Below are 20,559 nucleotides of genomic sequence, written 5' to 3'. Positions count from 1 at the left end.
GAGCACTAAAATGGCTCTAAAAAAGTGGAAAGGGCAAGAGGGCTGCAAATGGCATCAAAATGTGGTTAAGAGCATGGCAAGTGGATAGGCATATGACTTAAAATAACATAAAATACGCAAAAATAAAAAATTATAATCTTGATCTAAGAGGAGGAAGTCCATATGGAGTAGGAGGTTGAGAAGGCGCTGGATGTGGCGGTGTAGGTGGAAGTGGCGGTGGAGGAGGAGGTAGCCAACACTGGTTTGTAATTTATTATTTATTTATTTATTTATTTTTAATTAGGGTACACCCCAAAACATTGGGAAATATAACCTATGATAACCCCCTCCAGCCGTGCTAAACAAACGTTCAGACAATACACTGGCTGCAGGGCAGGCCAGCACCTCCAAGGCGTAAAGTGCAAGCTAAGGCCATGTGCCCAATTTGGAGACCCAGAAGTTGAAGGGGGCAGACCCGTCATTCAGTACGTGTAGGCGTGTGCACACATACTGCTCCACCATATTGGTGAAATGCTGCCTCCTGCTAAGACGTTCCATATCAGCTGGTGGTGCTGGTTGTTGTGGCATGCTGACAAAGCTTTTCCACATTTCAGCCATGCTAACCCTGCCTTCTGAGGTGCTGGCGGTGCCCCAGCTGCTTTGGCGACCTCTTCCTCCTCCTCAGCCTTCGCCTTGTCCTTTCACTGTGCCCCAGCTGTCAGATGGGAATGCCACAAGCAGCGCATCTACCAGTGTGCGCTTGTACTCGCGCATCTTACGATCACGCTCCAGTGACGGAATTAAGGATTGTACATTATCCTTGTAATGGGGATCCAGCAGCAGTCAATCAGCCACCTAGTAATCAGCACAAGTTAGAATGTGGGCAACTCGGCGATCGTTGCGGAGACGCTGCAGCATGTAATCGCTCATGTGTCCTAGGCTGCCCAGAGGCAACGAAAAGCTGTCCTCTGTGGGAGGTGTATCGTCTGTGTCCTCTGTATCCCCCCAGCCATGCACCAGTGACGGCCATGAGCTGGTTTGGGTGCCACCCTGCTGTGAACATGGTTCCTCCTCCTCCATCTCCTCATCCTCCACCTCGTCATCCTCCAGAACTGGCAGGACAATTGTGTACCTGGTGTTTGTGCGTGCAGGAACCCACTTGTGTATGACTGGCCTGAAACCCTTTGAAATAATCCCTCTTCCTCCTCCTCCTCCTCCTGTGCCACATCCTCTTCCATCATCGCCGAAGCGTTTTTCAAGGACGCATAGAAGTGAGATAGTAACGCTGAGAATTGAGTCATCAGCACTGGACATGTTGGTGGAGTACTCAAAACAGCACAACAAGGCACAAAGGTCTCGCATGGAGGAGCAGTCATTGGTGGTGAAGTGGTGCTGTTCCGCAGAGCGACTTACCCGTGCATGCTGCAGATGAAACTCCACTATCGCCTGCTCTAGCTTGCACAGTCTGCCCAGCATGTGCAAGGTGGAGTTCCACCTTGTGGGCACGATGCATATGAGGCGGTGAGCGGGAAGGCCTAAGTTACACTGCAGCACTGACAGGCGAGCAGCAGCAGGGTGAGAATGCTGAAAGCGTGCACAGATGGCCCACACTTTCTGCAGCAGCTCTGACATATCGAGGTAATTTTTAAGGAACCTCTGCACCACCAAATTAAGCACATGCGCCAGGCAAGGAATGTACGTCAAACCGGCTAGTCCCAGAGCTGCTATGAGATTTCGCCCATTATCGCACACCACCAGGCCGGGCTTGAGGCTCACTGGCACCAACCACTCATTGGTCTGTTGTTCCATGCCCATCTACAGCTAATGCGCAGTGTGGGGTTTGTCCCCCAAACAGATACGTTTTAAAACTGCCTGCTGTCGTTTACCCCTGGCTGTGCTGAAGTTGGTGGTGAAGGTGTTACGCTGACCGGATGAGGAAGCAGAATAGGAGGAGGAAGCAACAGGAGGCAAAGAGAAGCGCCCTGCAATCTTCAGTGGTGGAAGGACTATCCGCCTCAGGCCCAGTCGCCACTGCATTTACCCAGTGTGCTGTTAGGGAGATATAATGTCCCTAACTGTGCTTACTGGTCCACGTATCCATAGTTAGGTGGACCTTGCCACAGATGGCATTGCGCAGTGCACACCTGATTTTGTCCCCCGCTTGGTTTTGCAGTGAAGGGATGGCTTGCCTGGAAAAGTAGTAGCGGCTGGGCACGATGTACTGTGGGACAGCCACGGCCATAAGGCTTTTTAAACTCTCTGTCTCCACCAGACGGAATGACAGCATTTCAAAGGCCAGTAGTTTTGAAATGCTGGCATTCAGGGGCAGGGATCGCGGGTGGGTGTGGGGGGTACTTCCTCTTTCACTCCAGTGTTAGTGCGAGATAGAGAGTTGAACGCTTCCATGGGACATTGTGGAGATGCTTGGTGACCTAGGTGGTGTTTGCGGGGTGGCAGGTGCCACTGTCACTCCAGAGGTAGATGAAGAGGCCGAGGCTGCAGCAGAAGAGGAAGCAGGAGGAGCCAGAGACCTTTTTTTGTTTTTGAGGTGTCTGCTCCACTGCAGCTTGTGCTTTGCACTTAAATGCCTGGTCATGCAGGTTGTGCTCAGGTTGAGAACGTTTATGCCTCACTTCAGGCTCTGATTGCACAGCGTGCAAACTACTCGTGTCTTGTCATCAGCACATTGTCTGAAGAACTGCCACGCCAGGGAACTTCTTGGATCTGGATTTGGTCTGCTCGGTCCCTTGGTGCAGTGGGCAGTAGCAGGCGTGCTGTCTAGGGGACGGCTGCTCCGCTTTTGCACCCTGCTCCCTCTTCTGCTGTGCTGGTGGCTCTGTGCGACCACCACCTCTTCCTCCGAACTACACAGATCACTCGCATGACCTTGATTCCATGTGAGGTCGAGGACCTCATCGTCCTCCACATCATCTTCCACCCAGTCTTCACGCCTGCCCTCCTTGTCGGTCTGCACACTTTCGTCATCATCAGAGACGTGCTGCGGTGGTCCTCCCATGTACTTGGTGGTCCTCCCATGTACTTATCCTGAAACGTTAGTGGTTGGGCATCAGGGCGTTTCCACTTCTGGGGCAGGGCTATGTGGATGTCCCTGGGAAACCCTGCTAGCAGAGTCATCAAAAAGCAGAAGAGACTGATGGACATGGGCTGCAGGTGCCAACTCTGATCTTTCAGCAGGAGACTGGGTGGAAGAGAATGTGAAGGAACTGGAGACACTGTCAGCCACCCAATCTACTATCGCCTGTACTTGTTCTGGCCTCACTATTCGTAGAGCCGCATTTGGCCCTACCAAATAACGCTTAAGGTTCTGTCACCTACTCGCACCTGAAGAAGGTGTTTCACTTGTGCGTGTAGCTGGCACAGATCGACCACGTCCTCTCCCTGCAACAGGAGCTCCACCAGCAGCACCACGACCGGGGCCACGTCCCTTATTTGACGCTCTCCTCATTCTTTGCGTTCACCCACCAAACTAACAGATGGTTTATGTCAGCCAAAAAATGTAACCGCCAATAGTTAACAATTAAGTTCACTGAGAATAAGGCAGTGCCGGTGTCATAAAGAGGAAAAATTTCTTGAGGTCACACAACAGTGTGGCAGGCAAATTTTATACAATTACTTCACGTTCAGATTTTTTTTTTTTTGTCAACCAACAATGTAACTGCAGTATTGACTCGTTGTATTTCACTGTGACAAATGCAGCAAAGGCCGCAAATATAGTATCTTGCCCAAAATGGGTGTTTTTTAAATAACAGAATATAACAGCAATATCTAACGCTTGTATTTCACTGTGACAAATGCAGCAAAGATCCCAGATGTAGGGTATTGCCAAAAATTGATGTTTTTTTTAAACCCAGAATATTATTGCAGTATTTCAAGCTTGTATTTCACTCTGACAAATGCAGCAAAGGCCCCAGATGTAGGGTATTGCCAAAAATTGATGTTTTTTTTTAAACCCCAGAATATTATTGCAGTATTTCAAGCTTTTATTTCACAGTGACAAATGCAGCAAAAGCCCCAGATGAAGAGTCTTGCCAAAAATTTGTGTTTTTTAAAACCAGAATATTATTACAGTATTTCAAGCTTGTATTTCACAGTGACAAATGCACAAATGAAGCAAAGGCCACAGATGTAGGGTATTGCCAGAAATGGGTGTTTTTTTTAAACCCAGAATATTATTGCAGTATTTTAAGCTTGTATTTCACTGTGACAAATGCAGCAAAGGCCCCAGATGTAGGGTATTGCCAAAAATGGGTGTTTTTTAAACCCCGAATATTATTGCAGTATTTCAAGCTTGTATTTCACTGTGACAAATGCAGCAAAGGCCCCAGATGTAGGGTCTTGCAAAAAATGGGTGATATTTTAAGCTTGTACTTGACTGTCACAAATGCACATATGCTGTGCTGGTGCACTGAACTTGCATAAAATGTCCTCCGACGCCCACCTAACTAACAGACAGATAAAAATTATTTTTCTGTGTCACTGAGCTCAGGGCAGGGTAAAAAAATTGTGCACTGCGCCAACAAAACAAAATCGCTGTAGATCGCTGAGTTAACAAGCACTTCTGATAAAACATTCTTTCCTATTCTCTCCTTCACAGCAGCAGCAACCTATCCCTACACTAATAAGAGCAGAGTGACGTGCAGCGCTACGTGACTCCAGCTTATATAGAGGCTGGGTCACATGCTGCTGTGGCCAATCACAGCCATGCCATTAGTAGGCATGGCTGTGATGGCTTCTAATGGCACACAAGTGAAACGCTTGTTGATTGGCTGCTCTGCAGCCTTTCAAAAAGCGCCATTAATTCACCGAACACCGAACCCAAAGTGAAGGAGAAAATTAGAAATATATAGTATAATGCCACCTGATTATACCAGACAATACATTCCCAAATTTTATGTGTGTGTACACATTCCTGAAGTGGGGGATAGCTCACTTGGGTGAGGGGCTATAGATTAGATGAAGCAAGCATTGGTAATAATAACAGATGTTGGCCAAGAAGAACATGAAGTGAGCACGCATTATCCATATAAGGCTACTTTCACACTAGCGTTCGGAGCGGGTCCGTCTGATGTTTCATCAGACAGATCCGCTCCTATAATGCAGACGTTTGCATCCGTTCAGAACGGATCCGTCTGCATTATAACTTAGAAAAATTTCTAAGTCTGAAAGTAGCCTGAGCGGATCCGTTCAGACTTTACATTGAAAGTCAATGGGGGACGGATCCGCTTGAAGATTGAGCCATATAGTGTCATCTTCAAGCGGATCCGTCCCCATTGACTTCCATTATAAGTCTGGATGGATCCGCTCGCCTCCGCACGGCCAGGCGGACACCCGAACGCTGCAAGCAGCGTTCAGGTGTCCGCTCACTGAGCGGAGCGGAGGCTGAGCGCTGGCAGGCGGATGCATTCTCAGTGGATCCGCCTCCACTGAGAATGCATTAGGGCCGGACGGCTGCGTTCAGGGCCGCTCGTGAGCCCCACCAAACGGAGCTCACGAGCGGACACCTGAACGCAGGTGTGAAAGTAGCCTAAGGAGATGTCCAATGGGGTTGTAGAGAGAGTTTAACCTATCCAATGAGGATAAGACAAGTATGTAAAGTTTAGGGTGGTTATGTGTATAAGACGAGTGTGGGCCTCTGCCCCTTTGAGCATTTTCCTTTGTGCGATTGAAGCTGTTAATGCTCCCGGCTAGCCACAATAAACCTTATTCTTCCTGAAGAATGCGTTTCCTGAATGTTTTTCCACAACAGAAGCCGAACTTTTACAGAAAAGTTCGGGTTCGGGGTCCAAAAATCCTGAAGTTTGGTACGAACCCGTGCTTTAGGCCTATTGCACGCGACCGTTTTTCCCCCCCGTTTACTGGCCGTTTTTTGCGTTCCGTATACGGTCTGTATACGGAACCATTCATTTCAATGGTTCCGCAAAAAAAACGGAATGTACTCCGTATGCATTCCGTTTCCGTATTTCCGTTCCGTTTAAAGATAGAAAATGTCCTATTATTGCCCGCAAATCACGTTCCGTGGCTCCATTCAAGTCAATGGGTCCACAAAAAAACGGAACACATACGGAAATGCATCCGTATGTCTTCCGTTTCCGTTCCGTTTTTTGCGGAACCATCTATTGAAAATGTTATGCCCAGCCCAATTTTATCTATGTAATTACTGTATACTGTATATGCCATACGGAAAAACAGAACAGAAAAACGGAACAGAAACAAAAAACGGAACAACGGATCCGTGAAAAACGGACAGCAAAACACTGAAAAAGCCATACGGTCGTGTGCAATAGGCCTTAGTGTTAGCTTTACTGTGTCGACTGGGACTATTTCAACATAGGTGGGTTAATTACAATTCTATTACACTAATTAATGTAAAATGGCAACAGTCACTCAGATAAGGCTGTGTATATGAATCTCCTCTATCACCTCCAGTCACTGGTCTCTCTAAGCTATGTTCTCTGGAATTGAAGGAGTTAGGCTGGTTTCACACGGGCGTTGCGGGAAAATGTGCGGGTGCGTTGCGGGAGCTCCCGCGATTTTTCTGCGCGAGTGCAAAACATTGTAATGCGTTTTGCACGCGCGTGAGAAAAATCGCGCATCTTTGGTACCCAAACCCGAACTTCTTCACAGAAGTTCGAGCTTGGGATCGGTGTTCTGTAGATTGTATTATTTTCCCTTATAACATGGTTATAAGGGAAAATAATAGCATTCTGAATACAGAATGCAAAGCAAAACAGCGCTGGAGGGGTTAAAAAATTTTTTTCAAAAATTTAACTCACCTTAGTCCACTTGATCGCGGCCCGGCATCTCCTTCTGTCTCCTTTGTTGAATAGGACCTGTGGTGAGCATTAAGTACAGTTACAGGACCTTGATGACGTCACTCCGGTCATCACATGATCCATCACCATGGTAAAAGATCATGTGACGTACCATGTGATGACCGGAGTGACGTCATCAAAGGTCCTGTAACTGTACTTAATGCTCACCACAGGTCCTATTCAACAAAGGAGACAAAAGGAGATGCCGGCTACGCGATCAAGTGGACTAAGGTGAGTTAAATTATTATTATTATTTTTTTAACTCCTCCAGCGCTGTTTTACTTTGCATTCTGTATTCAGAATGCTATTATTTTCCCTTATAACCATGTTATAAGGGAAAATAATAATGATCGGGTCTCCATCCCGATCGTCTCCTAGCAACCATGCGTGAAAATTGCACCGCATCCGCACTTGCTTGCGGATGCTTGCGATTTTCACGCAATCCCATTCACTTCTATGGGGCCTGCGTTGCGTGAAAAATGCTGAATATAGAGCATGCTGCGATTTTTACGCAACACAAAAGTGATGTGTGAAAATCACCGCTCATCTGAACAGCCCGATAGAAATTAATGGATCGGTATTCAGTGCAGGTGCAATGCGTTCACCTCACGCATCGCATCCGCGCGGAATACTCGCCCGTGTGAAAGGGGCCTTAGATTTTCCAAACTCTGCAGCAGGTAAATCTGTTATTGGACTTATTAATCCTTGTTAGAATGTTTTAACCCTCTCTTATCCAGAGGGCTTTTTTTTCTTTTATTTCAGCAGCCATACAGCAAATACACCTTTCTGCACTGCATGTACAGCCAAAGCAAAAAGGAAGGTTGTGTTTGCAGTATGGTTGCCCCAGGGAGGTTTTTAAAAATAAAAAAATAATAGCTAAATCATTGTAAGTGGATCTCCTTTATAAGGCCTAGTGCACACAAAAGTTGCGTGCCTGTGGCCATATTGCGGCCCACATACAATGGCACTGACCCGTGTGCACTCCGAATCACGGATGCGGACCCATTAACTTGAATGGGTCCGCAATCACGCAGATGCGGGACGGAAGCACGGATCGGAACCCTTAGGCTGGGTTCACACTTGAGCGTTTTACAGCGCGTTCAAACGCGCTGTAAAACGCTCAACACATGAAAACCAATGCTTCCCTATGGCCCTGGTTCTCACTTGAGCGTTTTACAGCGCTGAAAAACGCGCTGTAAAACGCCCTACGCTCAAACAAGTACTTGAGCTTCTTTGGGGCGTTTTGACGCGCGTTTGCGGCCATAGGACATTGCAGTCAATCACACAAACGCGCGTCAAACGCGCGTTTACTATTGCAAAAAAGGCGAGTCAAAAACGCGCGTCAAAAACGCGCGTTATACGCGCATATCAAAGACGCTCAGGTCTGAACCCAGCCTTACGGAAGCTGGAGTGCTTCCGTGGTGTTTCTGTCCGTGCCTCGACTTGTTCTATTTTTTTGCGGTGCGGACGGATCACGGACCCATTCATGTTGAATGGTCTCGATCCGTCCCGCCCGACGCACAGATGTTGCCCATGCATTGCAGTCCCCAATGCACGGAATGGATGCACAACGTTCGTGTGCAAGAGGCCTAAGCAAAAGAAGGGAAAGGTGAGACATGCGTAAATAAGATTCAGGAGGAAGTGTTTTTAAGCCCATCCTGACATCAGGAAGCACAGTAATGGGGATTACCCAGAAAAGAGAAGAAAAAAAAAAGAAAATAATAAAAATGATAACTGAATTAAAGTATTCCTCTCCTAAAGTCCCTGAATCTAAAGTAATTTAATCTTAAGTCATACACACTTGCGATCAAACGCTCACATGCTTACAAACTCGTCTTTTCAGTTTGCTTACATAGATGCTATTCCCAGACAAATCCAAGCTAGTGATGAGAGGCAGGGGCAATATTCAAATTCGCGATATTTCACAAATATTTTGTAGAATATTCGTCATATATTCGTGAATTCGAGAATTTGCTATTATTTTCTTGATTGCAAAAATCAGCAATGTAATATTCGCATAAAGCGCCTGCAATACAGACGTGGGTCACTTTTGCTACATTTTCCAAGCTGCTAGAATTTTCCTGAGACTGGAGAAAATGGTTGGCACGGCAGAACATTAAAAATGGCTTTATATGCAGATAAAGTGCTGCAATATATTTGCGATTGCGCAAATGGGCAATTAATGATGCGCATATTTTGGCGCAATACTTGAAACTTCACATTTTAGCAGGTCTGACTACATATTACTGATTGGTGCACTATGTATTGTTGTGACATCACAGCACTATGTCTGTAGCATGTATGTATGGACAGCAGAACCTATCACACTGCCTAACACCCTGCACTGGAACTTATCAGCTACACTATATCAGGATATAACCTACACTGACTATCTCCTACTAACTATATGTATTATATATATAAGTTAACTATCTATCTAATGTAACGAGTGGAAGGCACAGAGCACAGTAATGACACTGTTGTCTCTCTCAGAACTTTAAAAAACTGTAGAAAATGGCTGCTGGGGAGGTTCTTGTATAGTAAGGGGTAGGCAACTTTCCTATTGGTTGCTAGGGATGTTGCTAAGCTCAGATAAAGACATTGCAGCCTTCTCATTGGCCCACAAGCAAGAAGCAGGGAGGGATCATGGGTTCAGATTAAAAAAATCTAGAATATTCGAAAATACGAATATATATCACAATATATCACGAATATATATCACTATATTCTATATATTTGCGAATTCTCAAAGTGTCGATATTCGCGATTAATATTCGCTATTTGAATATTTGTGCCCAACACTACTCCAAACCAGATAGCTGATTTTTTTCCCCTCTGTATCCAAGGGACTATGTTCATCCTAAGCATCACATGCACTTTTTGACGCACCCCTAATCTTATTGGCCTTGGCAGCAGCTGTTTGACACTGGTTTTATAGTCCTTTTCCATGTCAGTGTTAGGGCTCATGCACACAAACGTATTTTCTTTCCGCTTCCGTTTTTTTGCGGTCTGTTGGCGGAACCATTCACTTCAATGGGTCCGCAAAAACAACCAAAGGTACTCCGTGTGCATTCCATTTCCATATTTCCATTCCGCAAAAAAGTTGTGCATGTCCTATTATTTCCGCAAATCACGGTCCGAGGCCCCATTCAAGTCAATGGGTCCACAAAAAATACAGATTGCACACAGAACACATCCATATGTCATCCATATTTTATCCGTCTTTTGCGGATCCTTACTGTAGAAATGCTATGCCCAGCCCATATTGCTCATGTGTTTGGTAACATAGTAGCATAGTACATAAGGCCGAAAAAAGACATTTGTCCATGCAGTTCTGCCTGTCATCCTGGTGATTAATAAGTTACTGTTTCCGATCGGCAAAAAACGGATTGCATATGGAAACCATACAGATATTTTTTGTGAAATAACAGAACGGAAAAGGACTTAAATCAGAGAGAAAAAAAATCTGATACGGAACAACGGATCAGTGAAAAACGGACAGCAAAACAACAACGGTCATGTGTATGAGCCCTTACCCAGTATTTTACCATTTAGTATGTACTGGTAACTTGCATTATTCCTTCCCATGTGCATAACCTTACATTTGTCAGTGTTAAACCTCATCTGCCACTTACCTTTTCCAAGCCTTCAATCTATCCAGATCCATTTGTAGCAGTATACTGTCCTCTTCCATGTGCAAAGATTGATATTTTAAGATCATTAACCCCTTGACGACCCTTGAAGTACTAGTACATAATGGCCGCCAGTGCCTTGATGACCTTTGATGTACTAGTACGTCAAGATGATTGAGCAGGCACTGGAGTGGTGTGCGCGATCAATGCAGGGGCCTGGCTGTAATTGACAACCGGGACCCTGCTGTATTCGCGGGCATTGCTGTAAACAATGGGGAATTTAATGGGGAGTTTACTTGGACACAGTTCATTTTCTTCAGTATATACAGTGGCGAACAAAATATTCAGTTTCTCCTCATATACTTCTCTCTCATCTCTCCTTAAAGGGCCAAAACGTTCCTGTTTAAACATGCAATCAGACAATTGCTTCTTCCATAGACTGCAATAAATTACCACTGTAGGCTATGGACGTTCCACTGTGTTCCTATGTCAGTCAGTGCTGTATAAATCACCAAAATTGGCCTCAAATGCACATGGTGCTTTTTATCTTTTGAACCCTGCATTATTCCCAAACAGCAGTTTACGACCATATAAGGGGTGTTGCTGTATTCAGGAAAGAATGGGTAACAAATTGTTGGGTCCCTTTTCTCCTGCTACCCATTGTTAAATTAAAAAGGTAGTGTCTAAAGCAACATTTTATTGAAAAAAGTCACTCAAGTGTTTCTAAATTCTATGAAACAGCATTCATTACACCCCTTGAAAATTTCTTTTGACAGTGTAGTTTCCAAAATGTATTCACTTTTTAGGGATTTCCACTGTAGGAGTACCTCACCCGAAAACCGTTCCACCAAAATCTGCCCTCCAAAAGTCATATAGGACTCCTTCCCTTTAGAGCCATGTGGTGTGTCCATACTGCAGTTTATGAAGTGTTGCTATGTTCAGGAGAAAATGGGTAACAGATTGTGGCATGCTTTTTCTCCTGTTACCCTTGTGAAAATGAAATAGTTGTGGATTATGCAACATTTTATTGAAAGAAGTTTAAATTTTCATTTTTACTGCAAAATGTTTAAAAATTTTATATAATTTTGTGAAACCTAATATTTCAGCATAGTATTTCAGCATCATAAAGGACCTTCTATGTTAATCTATTTTACTATGTAAGGACTCTTGCACATGGCCGTAGCCATTTTTGCGGTCTGCAAAGTGTGGATCTGCAAAACATGGATACCGGCTGTGTGCGTTCCACATTTTGCAAAACGGAATGTCTGGCCCATAAAAGAACTGTCCTATCCTTGTCCATAATACAGACAAGAATAAGACATGTTCTATTTTTTTTTTGGTGCAGCCATGGAACTGACATATGGATGCATACAGCAGATGGTGTTGAAGAGAATGGGTCCGCATCTGAACCTCAAAAAATGTGGATTAGATGCGGACTAAAACAACGGTTGTGTGCATGAGCCCTAAAACTATGATTAGAGTATTTACATTTACAGTGAACTGGAAGAAAAGTGAATAAGTGTTGGTGCATCATTGGAATGGAAAAATATGTCAGGTTATTTGTCAAGGGTTGTAGGAGTCTATAGGCTAAACTCGTAGAAACTTATGGGGTCATTCATTTCATTTTATATGCCAGTCTTAATACCCCTGCAGTGGCGCTTGATGTGCCTAAGTTATGTAGAGCCGCCAACATCTACATAACTTAGGTGCATCCACCGCTAGTGCCTAACAGCCTTAATTCTACGCCAGTGTCCTTGCTGGCATTTTGTACTCCAAAAACTGAAATAGAAAATGATAAATGAGACTGGCCTGCCGGTCCGCCCTTTACCCCGCCCACGCCATTCCCCCTTTTTTAGAACGTACATGGTGTGGAAGTGGATGAAACAAAACGGCGTATATATCTAATCATAAATGACCCCTTTAGACTTCCTTCCTTACCACAATATCTCATGTCTCCAGGTCCTGTCTTCTCCTTCATCCAAGCTGCTGCAAAGAGAATCAAAATATTTAGAAAACAGAAAATAAGCTAGTACAGGGTTTCCTTACCATATTCAATTTCTATTAGTCACTTAGGAAAAGTTACCTGACTTCCAAATGTCCAAATGAGCATATAAGACATCTCCACACAACGGGGACCTGTCTCTAAAGCCATCTTCATTCAGTGCACATAAGTCTCTTCCTGTTAAATCTTGGAAGCTGCGACCCACCTGCGGCAGCCGATACTGGTGCTCTGTCCATAGAATCCACTTCTGAACATTACCTAAAGACCATTCCATAGGGTCTGATATCAAACGAACCATGGTTAGTTTGGGAATATATACTGTACTGTGCAAGTATTAGGCAGGTGTGGAAAAATGCTGCAAAGTCAAGGCTCATGCACACGTACATATTTTTCCGGTTCGGATGTGGACCCATTCACTTCAATGGGTCCTCAAAAGATGTGGACAGCACACAATGCCGTCTGTCCATTCTGTGGCATCCGAAAAAATATAGAACATGTTCTATTCTTATCCACATTATGGACAAGGATAGGACAGTTCTATTATGGGATGGACGTTCTGTTTCACAAAATGCGGAAGGCATACAGCCGTTATCCGTGTTTTGCGGATCCGCAATTGTGGACCGCAAAATCCACTGCAGCCACGTGCATGAGCCCTAAGAATGCGTTCAAAAATAGAAGTGTTAAGAGGCATCTTTCAGAAGATTTGTACCTATGAAACTGGCTGACCTGTCGCATGTGCGCTTCACAGCTGAAGGCATCTGTGTTGGTCCCATGTTCATATGTGCCCGCATTACTGAGAAGAATTGAGTTTTAATGTATGCAAATGAGCTTCTAAGAGCAACAGCGGCATTGCCATTACTCCTAGAGGTTTTGCTCTCTCTTCAACTGCTGTCTGCACTTTGATTGACAGGGCCAGGCATGATGATGTTTTCACTGTCAATCAAAGTCCGGAGGGTGCGGCAGTTGCAGAGAGAGCAGAACCTCTAGGTGTAAGAGCAACACCCCCGTTGCTCTTAGAAGGTCATTTGTATATAATAAAACTTAGTTAGGCAGGCACATATGAACATGGGGACAATACAGATAGATGCCTTCAGCTGCCAAGTGCACATGCAACAGATCGGCCAGTTTCATAGGTACAAATCTGCTGACAGAAGTCCTTTAATGTATACAGGGACACTCACTGTCCAGTCCTTTGTTCTCTTGGGAGGAAAGGCTTGTCTATCTCACACTACTGAAATAAACATGCTCACCCCCACTGATCTGAACATTCAGGTGTATGGTGGAGCCAGGGAAGCTGACAGAAAGGCAGCAGGTCTGTCCTTGTGAGCTGTTGCACAGACAAGCCTAATTACTCTGATTCCTATTAAAGCCAACTTGTCCATGTGGCAGCTTGTCACCTCTTTGTACAGATATTGTACTTTAGCTGCAGAGGCAGAATTTTAATACAATGCTCGGTATATTAAGAAGTGGCCATATTCAATGTGCTGAAAGTTTATATCATATTTTCATTTTAGTACAGAACCCTCATTGGAAAGGCTGAACTGTATAATGTATACATATAAACATCTAACACCAACAGACTATTTCTTCACCCCGCCTGATAAAACTTGCTTCCCTGCTTAACTGTTTTGAATATTCTGTGTCTAGAGGGAAGTTTTATGGATAAAACAGTTTATACCCCTGAGAGATAACTGACATGTGTTCACATAAACCAATACTGTAACCACAATAGCAGCTACAAATACCTCTAGACTTTTAATGAAAAGCAAAACATATCAAAGTAGATCAACCAATGCATTGAATGTATAATGCAAAAATACATGCAATACAATACAATAAAGAAGCAGCTTTTACTCACAAAGCCTGTGTTTTGTAGTTAAAAAGTCAAAATATTAATTAGCATATTAATACATTTTTCTATCTCAGCAATTATACTCCAAGATAGTTTTGGGGGTATTTTTTCATGTGCCTATCCCGTGGATAGGTCATCAATGTTAAAATCCCTGAAAACCCCTTAAATTAAGTTATATTGTGCACCAAGTATGCAGCTTTGTGTTAACAAAGTTAATACTCTTTGCATTGTTCTAGTCAGCAAGTCACTTAATAAAATGTCAGTGTCTGAGTAGGTACAGTATATTCAGTAGAGATATTTTATTTGCATGAAGTAATGGTATGTTGTCCTCATAACCTCAAAACCTTTTGCACATCAGACATATGATGTTGCACATAATAACTTCTATACCGTATGCATAATAATGTTGGAAAAAATAAAATGAGATTATAAAGATTTCCTGCTCTAAACAACCATCGCTAAAGGTTTTGTCCCATGAAAGAAATTCTACATTTGTATTTGCATATAATAAAAAATTTAGCATTCAATAAAATGTATCTGTATAGCACCACTTGCTGTTTGTTTTTTTCCTTATTTCTTGGTCTGGCTCATTAAAATGGCCGTACATGCTCATTTTCGTTCTTCAACTGCCTCTTGAGCTGTGATAGGGAGAAACTGCCGCAGAAAGGACACTCCCTTGAGCTTCAGGCAGAGCAATTAATGGGAACATCTCTGGATCCAGGCACAGGTCTGGTTCTAGCTTTGTTAAAAAGAGATTGTCAGGTACTTTATGATATCTAGTAATAGAGTAATGAGCGAGCACTCATACACTTGGCAACCAAATTGACATGTGCAGAAAATATTTATTACAGTATATCCCCATAAAATACAAGTAATAAAATTTATAAGAACAATGTAGCAATAATATACAACATTACAATCACATATATTGTGGTAGATATGATCAACACTATATTCATATGACTCAATAGTGTCGATAAATTCAATAACATATCACACCAAAAAACTTCAAGTATATGCTGTTATTTGGGAAAGAGGGGGTATTATCTTCTAGCGCTCTATCCCAATTTGGGAAACTGAATATCACTGAAAATGTTGTAGGTGTATTCACTGGGAGCGCAATATGTTCATAAAGTGTCCACAGGAAATAACAGCATATACTTGAAGTTTTTTGGTGTGATATGTTATTGAATTTATCGACACTATTGAGTCATATGAATATAGTGTTGATCATATCTACCACAATATATGTGATTGTAATGTTGTATATTATTGCTACATTGTTCTTATAAATTTTATTACTTGTATTTTATGGGGATATAATAAATATTTTCTGCACATGTCAATTTGGTTGCCAAGTGTATGAGTGCTCGCTCATTACTCTATTACTACATTTGCCTTTAAGAGAGGGTGGGGTGATTCCCTCTATATGAGCTTGCAGCACCATACCTTAACTACTTGCTAGTGAGCCACCACAACCTACCACTACTTTATGATATCTGATTTTAATTTTTCACATTAGTCATGTGATAACCCTTTAATCCTTTCCAAGAATGTAAAGTGTTAATTGGAATGTATCATCAGGAAATGAGCTATTGTTTAAATCATGTTTTTATGGTAAACTACTATGTATATTTTAAAAATGTAATATCCTGCAATTTTCACACTGACCAATAGAGGCAATCCTCAGTGAGCTACATACAATCGGCAGACCAAACTCATTTCCTTATGTATCAATATATATATATATATATATATATATATAAAAAGGAGGAGAATCTTCTTTTGAATAATTATTTACAACTTTTTGGGGCACATTTATTAAGACTGGCATTTTAGATGCCAGTCTTAATAACCCTTAAACCTGGCAGTGGATACGCCAGAGTTATAAGGAGGTGCCAGCCAATGCTACTTCTAAATTTAAGACAGCTTCCTAGCTGTCTTATATTTAGACTATTTTCTACGCCTAAAACAGGTGTAGAAAATGGTAAATGAGAGGGGCCTGTCAGCCCGCCCCATTCACCCCCACGCCATACCCCCTTTTTTACACCTGGTATGATCAGAAAGAAGTCGCAGATTGCAACACAAAGGATCTTTGTGCTGCAATCTCTGCCAAAAATGCCCCTAATTTAGGCATATTTCTCTTTGATAAATTACCCCCTTTGTCCCTTCTCCACTTCCCTCGCCAATTTTGTAATACAAGAAACCTATGCCAGCATCCAGCTAACAATTGATACATAATCTCAGATCCTCACAGGACCTTCTCCTCTCTTTTCCTCTCATCTTTTCTTCACACAATCAACTACAAGATTTCTCATGTTCCTCTCCGCTACTCTGGAACTCATTACTCCAACACATAAGACTCTCCCCCAACATCCAAACATTCAAGAGTAACCTGAAAAGCCACCTTTTCAGGAAAGCCTACCATCTGCAAGGAGCATGATGCCACCACACAGCCACATAAGCATCCTATACCCTCACCTACTGTGTTCTCCACTTCCCTTGTAAGGTCTTGCAGGCAGTGTCCTCTACCCCTCTGTACCATTCTGTTAAAGGGGTTGTCCCCTTCTACCCCAGGCTAGTTTTTACCTTCCTGCCCAGGCCATTTTTTGCAAATCTAACATGTGTCATTTTATGTGGTAATGACTCATCCAAGCCATTCTGAGATTGTTTTCTCGTGACACATTGTACTCTATAAATTTGAGTCAATATAGTTCACCTTTATTTATGAAAAAATGCCAAATTTCCCAAAAATTTGGAAAAATTTTCAATTTTCAAAATTTTAATTTCTCTGCCTTTAAAACAGAAAGTGATACCTCATAAAATATTTATTACTTAAAGGAAACCTGTCACCTGGATTTTGGGTATAGAGCTGAGGACATGGGTTGCTAGATGGCCGCTAGCACATCCGCAATACCCAGTCCAAAAAAATTATTTGATACATATGCAAATTAACCTGAGATGAGTCAGAGCTTGAAAATATGTCTCTTCTCTGGTCACACAAGTAAGATATGACTCTTTTATGTTAATTTGCATAAAAGGCGGGAAGTACAAAAATGTATAATACTTATTGAAATCGTCTGCAAATTAAATATAAATTAATGTTTAAGTGTCATTTATATGTTTAGGGTAACACAATGAACATTTAGAAACGCTCAGTGAGGGTAGCATAGTAGAGGTGACAGGCTCCCTTTAACATTCCCCATATGTCTACTTTATGTTTGCATCATTTTGTAAATGTCCTTTTATTATTTGGGGACGTTAGAAGGCTTAGAATTTTAGAAGCAATTCTAAAAAAATGTAAGAAAATTTCCAAAACCCACTTTTTATAGACCAGGTGAGGTCTGAAGTCATTTTGTGGGGCTTACATAATATTACCCCCCCCCCCCCCCCCCATAAATGACCCCATTGTAGAAGGTACACCCTTCAAGTTCCTCAAAACAGATTTTACAAACTTTGTTAACCCTTTAGGTGTTCCACAAGGATTAAAAGGAAAATGGAGATAAAATGTCCAAAAAAATTTGGCAGATTTTCCATTAAATTTTTTTTTTCTTTAACATATTGAGGGTTAACAGCCAAACAAAACTCAACATTTATTACCCTGAGGGCTCGTTCACATAAACGTTATTTGCGTTCCGTATACGGGCTATTTTTTGTGTTCATTCATTTCAATAGGTCCGCAAAAAAACTGAACACATACAGAAATGCATCCGTATGTCTTCCGTATCCGTTCCGTTTTTGCGGAACCATCTATTGAAAATTTTATGCCCAGCCCAATTTTTTCTATGTAATTACTGTGTACTGTATATGCCATACAGAAAAATGGAATGGAAAAACAGAACAGAAACGGAAACACGACAGAAACAAAAAATGAACAATGGATCCGTGAAAAACGGACCACAAAACACTGAAAAATCCATACAGTCGTGTGAAAGAGGCCTGATTCTGAGGTTTACAGAAACACCACACATGTGGTCATAAACTGATGTAAGGGCACATGGCAGGGCGCAGAAGGAAAGGACTGCCGCATGGTTTTTGGAAGGCAGATTTTGATGGACTGGTTTTTAAACACCATGTCCCATTTGAAACCCCCCTGATGCACCCCTAAAGTAGAAACTCCCAAAAGTGACCCCATTTTGGAAACTAGGGAACTGTGAGGAAATGTAAGATCATGCTCTATTTTTCGGATGTGGTGATAACAAATATGTCTACTTTTTTTCTTTATTCGTTTCAGTTTTACATAATAAAGCATTTTTGAAAAAAAAATGTTTTTGTGTCTCCATTTTTTGAACAACATATTTTTTTATACCAATCATCTTGTGCAGGGGCTCATTTTTTGCGGGAAGAGTTGACATTTTTATTGGTACCATTTTTGGGTACATGTGATTTTTTGATCATTCATTATTACACTTTATGACTTTTATGAGGCAAGGTGACCAAAAAAAATTGGTTGTTTTGGCACAGTTTTTATTTATTTATTTTTACAGAATTTACCTGAGGGGTTAGGTCATGTGATATTTTAATAGAGAAGATCGTTATGGACGTGGCAATAACTAATATGTATACTTTTTATTATTTATTTAAGTTTTACACAATAATAGCATTTTTGAAGCAAAAAAAAATATGTTTTAGTGTCTCCATAGTCTGAGAGCCATGGCTTTTTTATTTTTTGACCGATTTTCTTAGGTAGAGGATCATTTTTTTGTGGGATGAGATGACGGTTTGATTGGTTCTATTTTGGGGGACATACGCCTTTTTGATCACTTGGTGTTGCACTTTAAATGATGTTAGGTAACAAAAAATTGCTTTTTTGGCACTGTTTTTATGTTTTTTTTTACGGTGTTCAACTGAAGAGTTAGGTCATGCGATATTTTTATAGAGCAGGTTGTTTCGGACACGGCGATATCTAACATATTAACTTTTTTTATTTCATTTTAACGCAATAATAGCATTTTTGAAGCAAAAAATAATCATATTTTAGTGTCTCCATTGTCTGAGAGTCATAGTTATTTTATTTTGTTGGGAGATTGTCTTAGTTAGGATCTCATTTTTTGTAGGATGAGGTGATGGTTTGATTGGTACTATTTTGGGGGGCATACGCCTTTTTGATCGGTTGGTGTTGCAATTTTTTGTGATGTAAGGTGACAAAAAATAGCTTTTTTTGGCAGTTTTTATTTTATTTTTTACTGTGTTCACCTGAGGGGTTAATTCATGTGATATTTTTATAGAGCTGGTTGTTACGGACGCGACAATACCTAATATGTACACATTTTTATACTTATTTCACTTTAACACAAAATTTAGATTTTTTTAACCAAAAAAATGATGTTTTTGTGTCTCCATGTTCTGAGAGCTATAGTTTTTAAATTTTTTGGGCAATTGTCTTGGGTAGGATCTCATTTTTTGCGGGATAAGGTGACTGTTTGATTGGTACCATTTTGGGGGGCATACGCCTTTTTGATGGCTTGGTGTTGCACTTTTTGTGATGTAAGGTGACAAAAATGGCTTTCTTTTAAACAGTTTTTATTTTAATTTTTTATGGTGTTTATCGGACTGGGTGGATCATGTGAAATATTTATAGAGACGGTCGTTACGGACGAGGCGATGCCTAATATGTATGTGTTCTTTTTTCTTCTATTTTTAAATCTAAAATCAGGGGAAAGGGGCGTTTTGTTCTTTTTTTTACTTGAAACATAATTGTTTTTATTAAAAACTATTTTTGGGATTTTTTTTAACTTTATTTCTGTCCTACTCTGGGGCTTTACTTTTGGGGGTAGGACCCCCTCTGCAATGCATTACAATACATCTGTATTGTAATGCATTGCCTGTTAGTGTATTACACTGAGGCCTGAGGCTGGATCTCCTGGGCACCCGTAGAAGGCAGGTCCCGATGCCGTGCAGGGCATTGGGCAGCCTCTGCACTGCATCGGGCTGCCTTCCCACCCATCGGGTCGCCGACACAGCGGACTCGATGGGCTCCCTCACCCGCCTCAAATCTCTTCTATACAGTGCTGATAGCGGCTTAGAAGGGGTTAATCCGCCGGATGCCGGCTGATACAGCAGGGGCCCAGCTATCAGAGACTGCAGGACCCCTGCAGTGATCGGGCGCCTGATCACTATGACGTAATAGTACGTCAAAATGTGGGAACGCATGTGCCGCCATGACGTACTATTACGTAATATGCCAGAAAGGAGTTAATAGCTGTTTTAAGGTCCCCCCAGATGTTTTTATGTATTTTTCGACATTAGCAGCGTTCCGAC

At 42.1% G+C, this 20,559-nt stretch overlaps 1 protein-coding gene across 5 annotated transcripts in view; it reads right to left on the bottom strand.

The window, feature by feature from the left end:
* The window catches only part of SPDEF (SAM pointed domain containing ETS transcription factor), a 131,908-nt gene that overhangs the window by 80,113 nt on the left and 31,236 nt on the right, over nucleotides 1-20,559 (bottom strand). For 4 of the 5 annotated variants that reach the window (XM_040424173.1, XM_040424171.1, XM_040424172.1 and 1 more), the window contains 2 exons: nucleotides 12,528-12,725; nucleotides 12,383-12,430 (listed from right to left, as the gene is read on the bottom strand). In XM_040424173.1, the coding sequence (XP_040280107.1) occupies nucleotides 12,383-12,430; nucleotides 12,528-12,725 (246 nt within the window). The remainder of the gene's footprint in view (nucleotides 1-12,382; nucleotides 12,431-12,527; nucleotides 12,726-20,559) is intronic. The other variant, XM_040424174.1, reaches the window with a different exon arrangement.

The sequence above is a fragment of the Bufo bufo genome, chromosome 3 (genome assembly GCF_905171765.1).
Source record: "Bufo bufo chromosome 3, aBufBuf1.1, whole genome shotgun sequence".
Classification (NCBI taxonomy): domain Eukaryota; kingdom Metazoa; phylum Chordata; class Amphibia; order Anura; family Bufonidae; genus Bufo; species Bufo bufo.
This window is presented reverse-complemented; position numbering and strand designations above follow the sequence as displayed.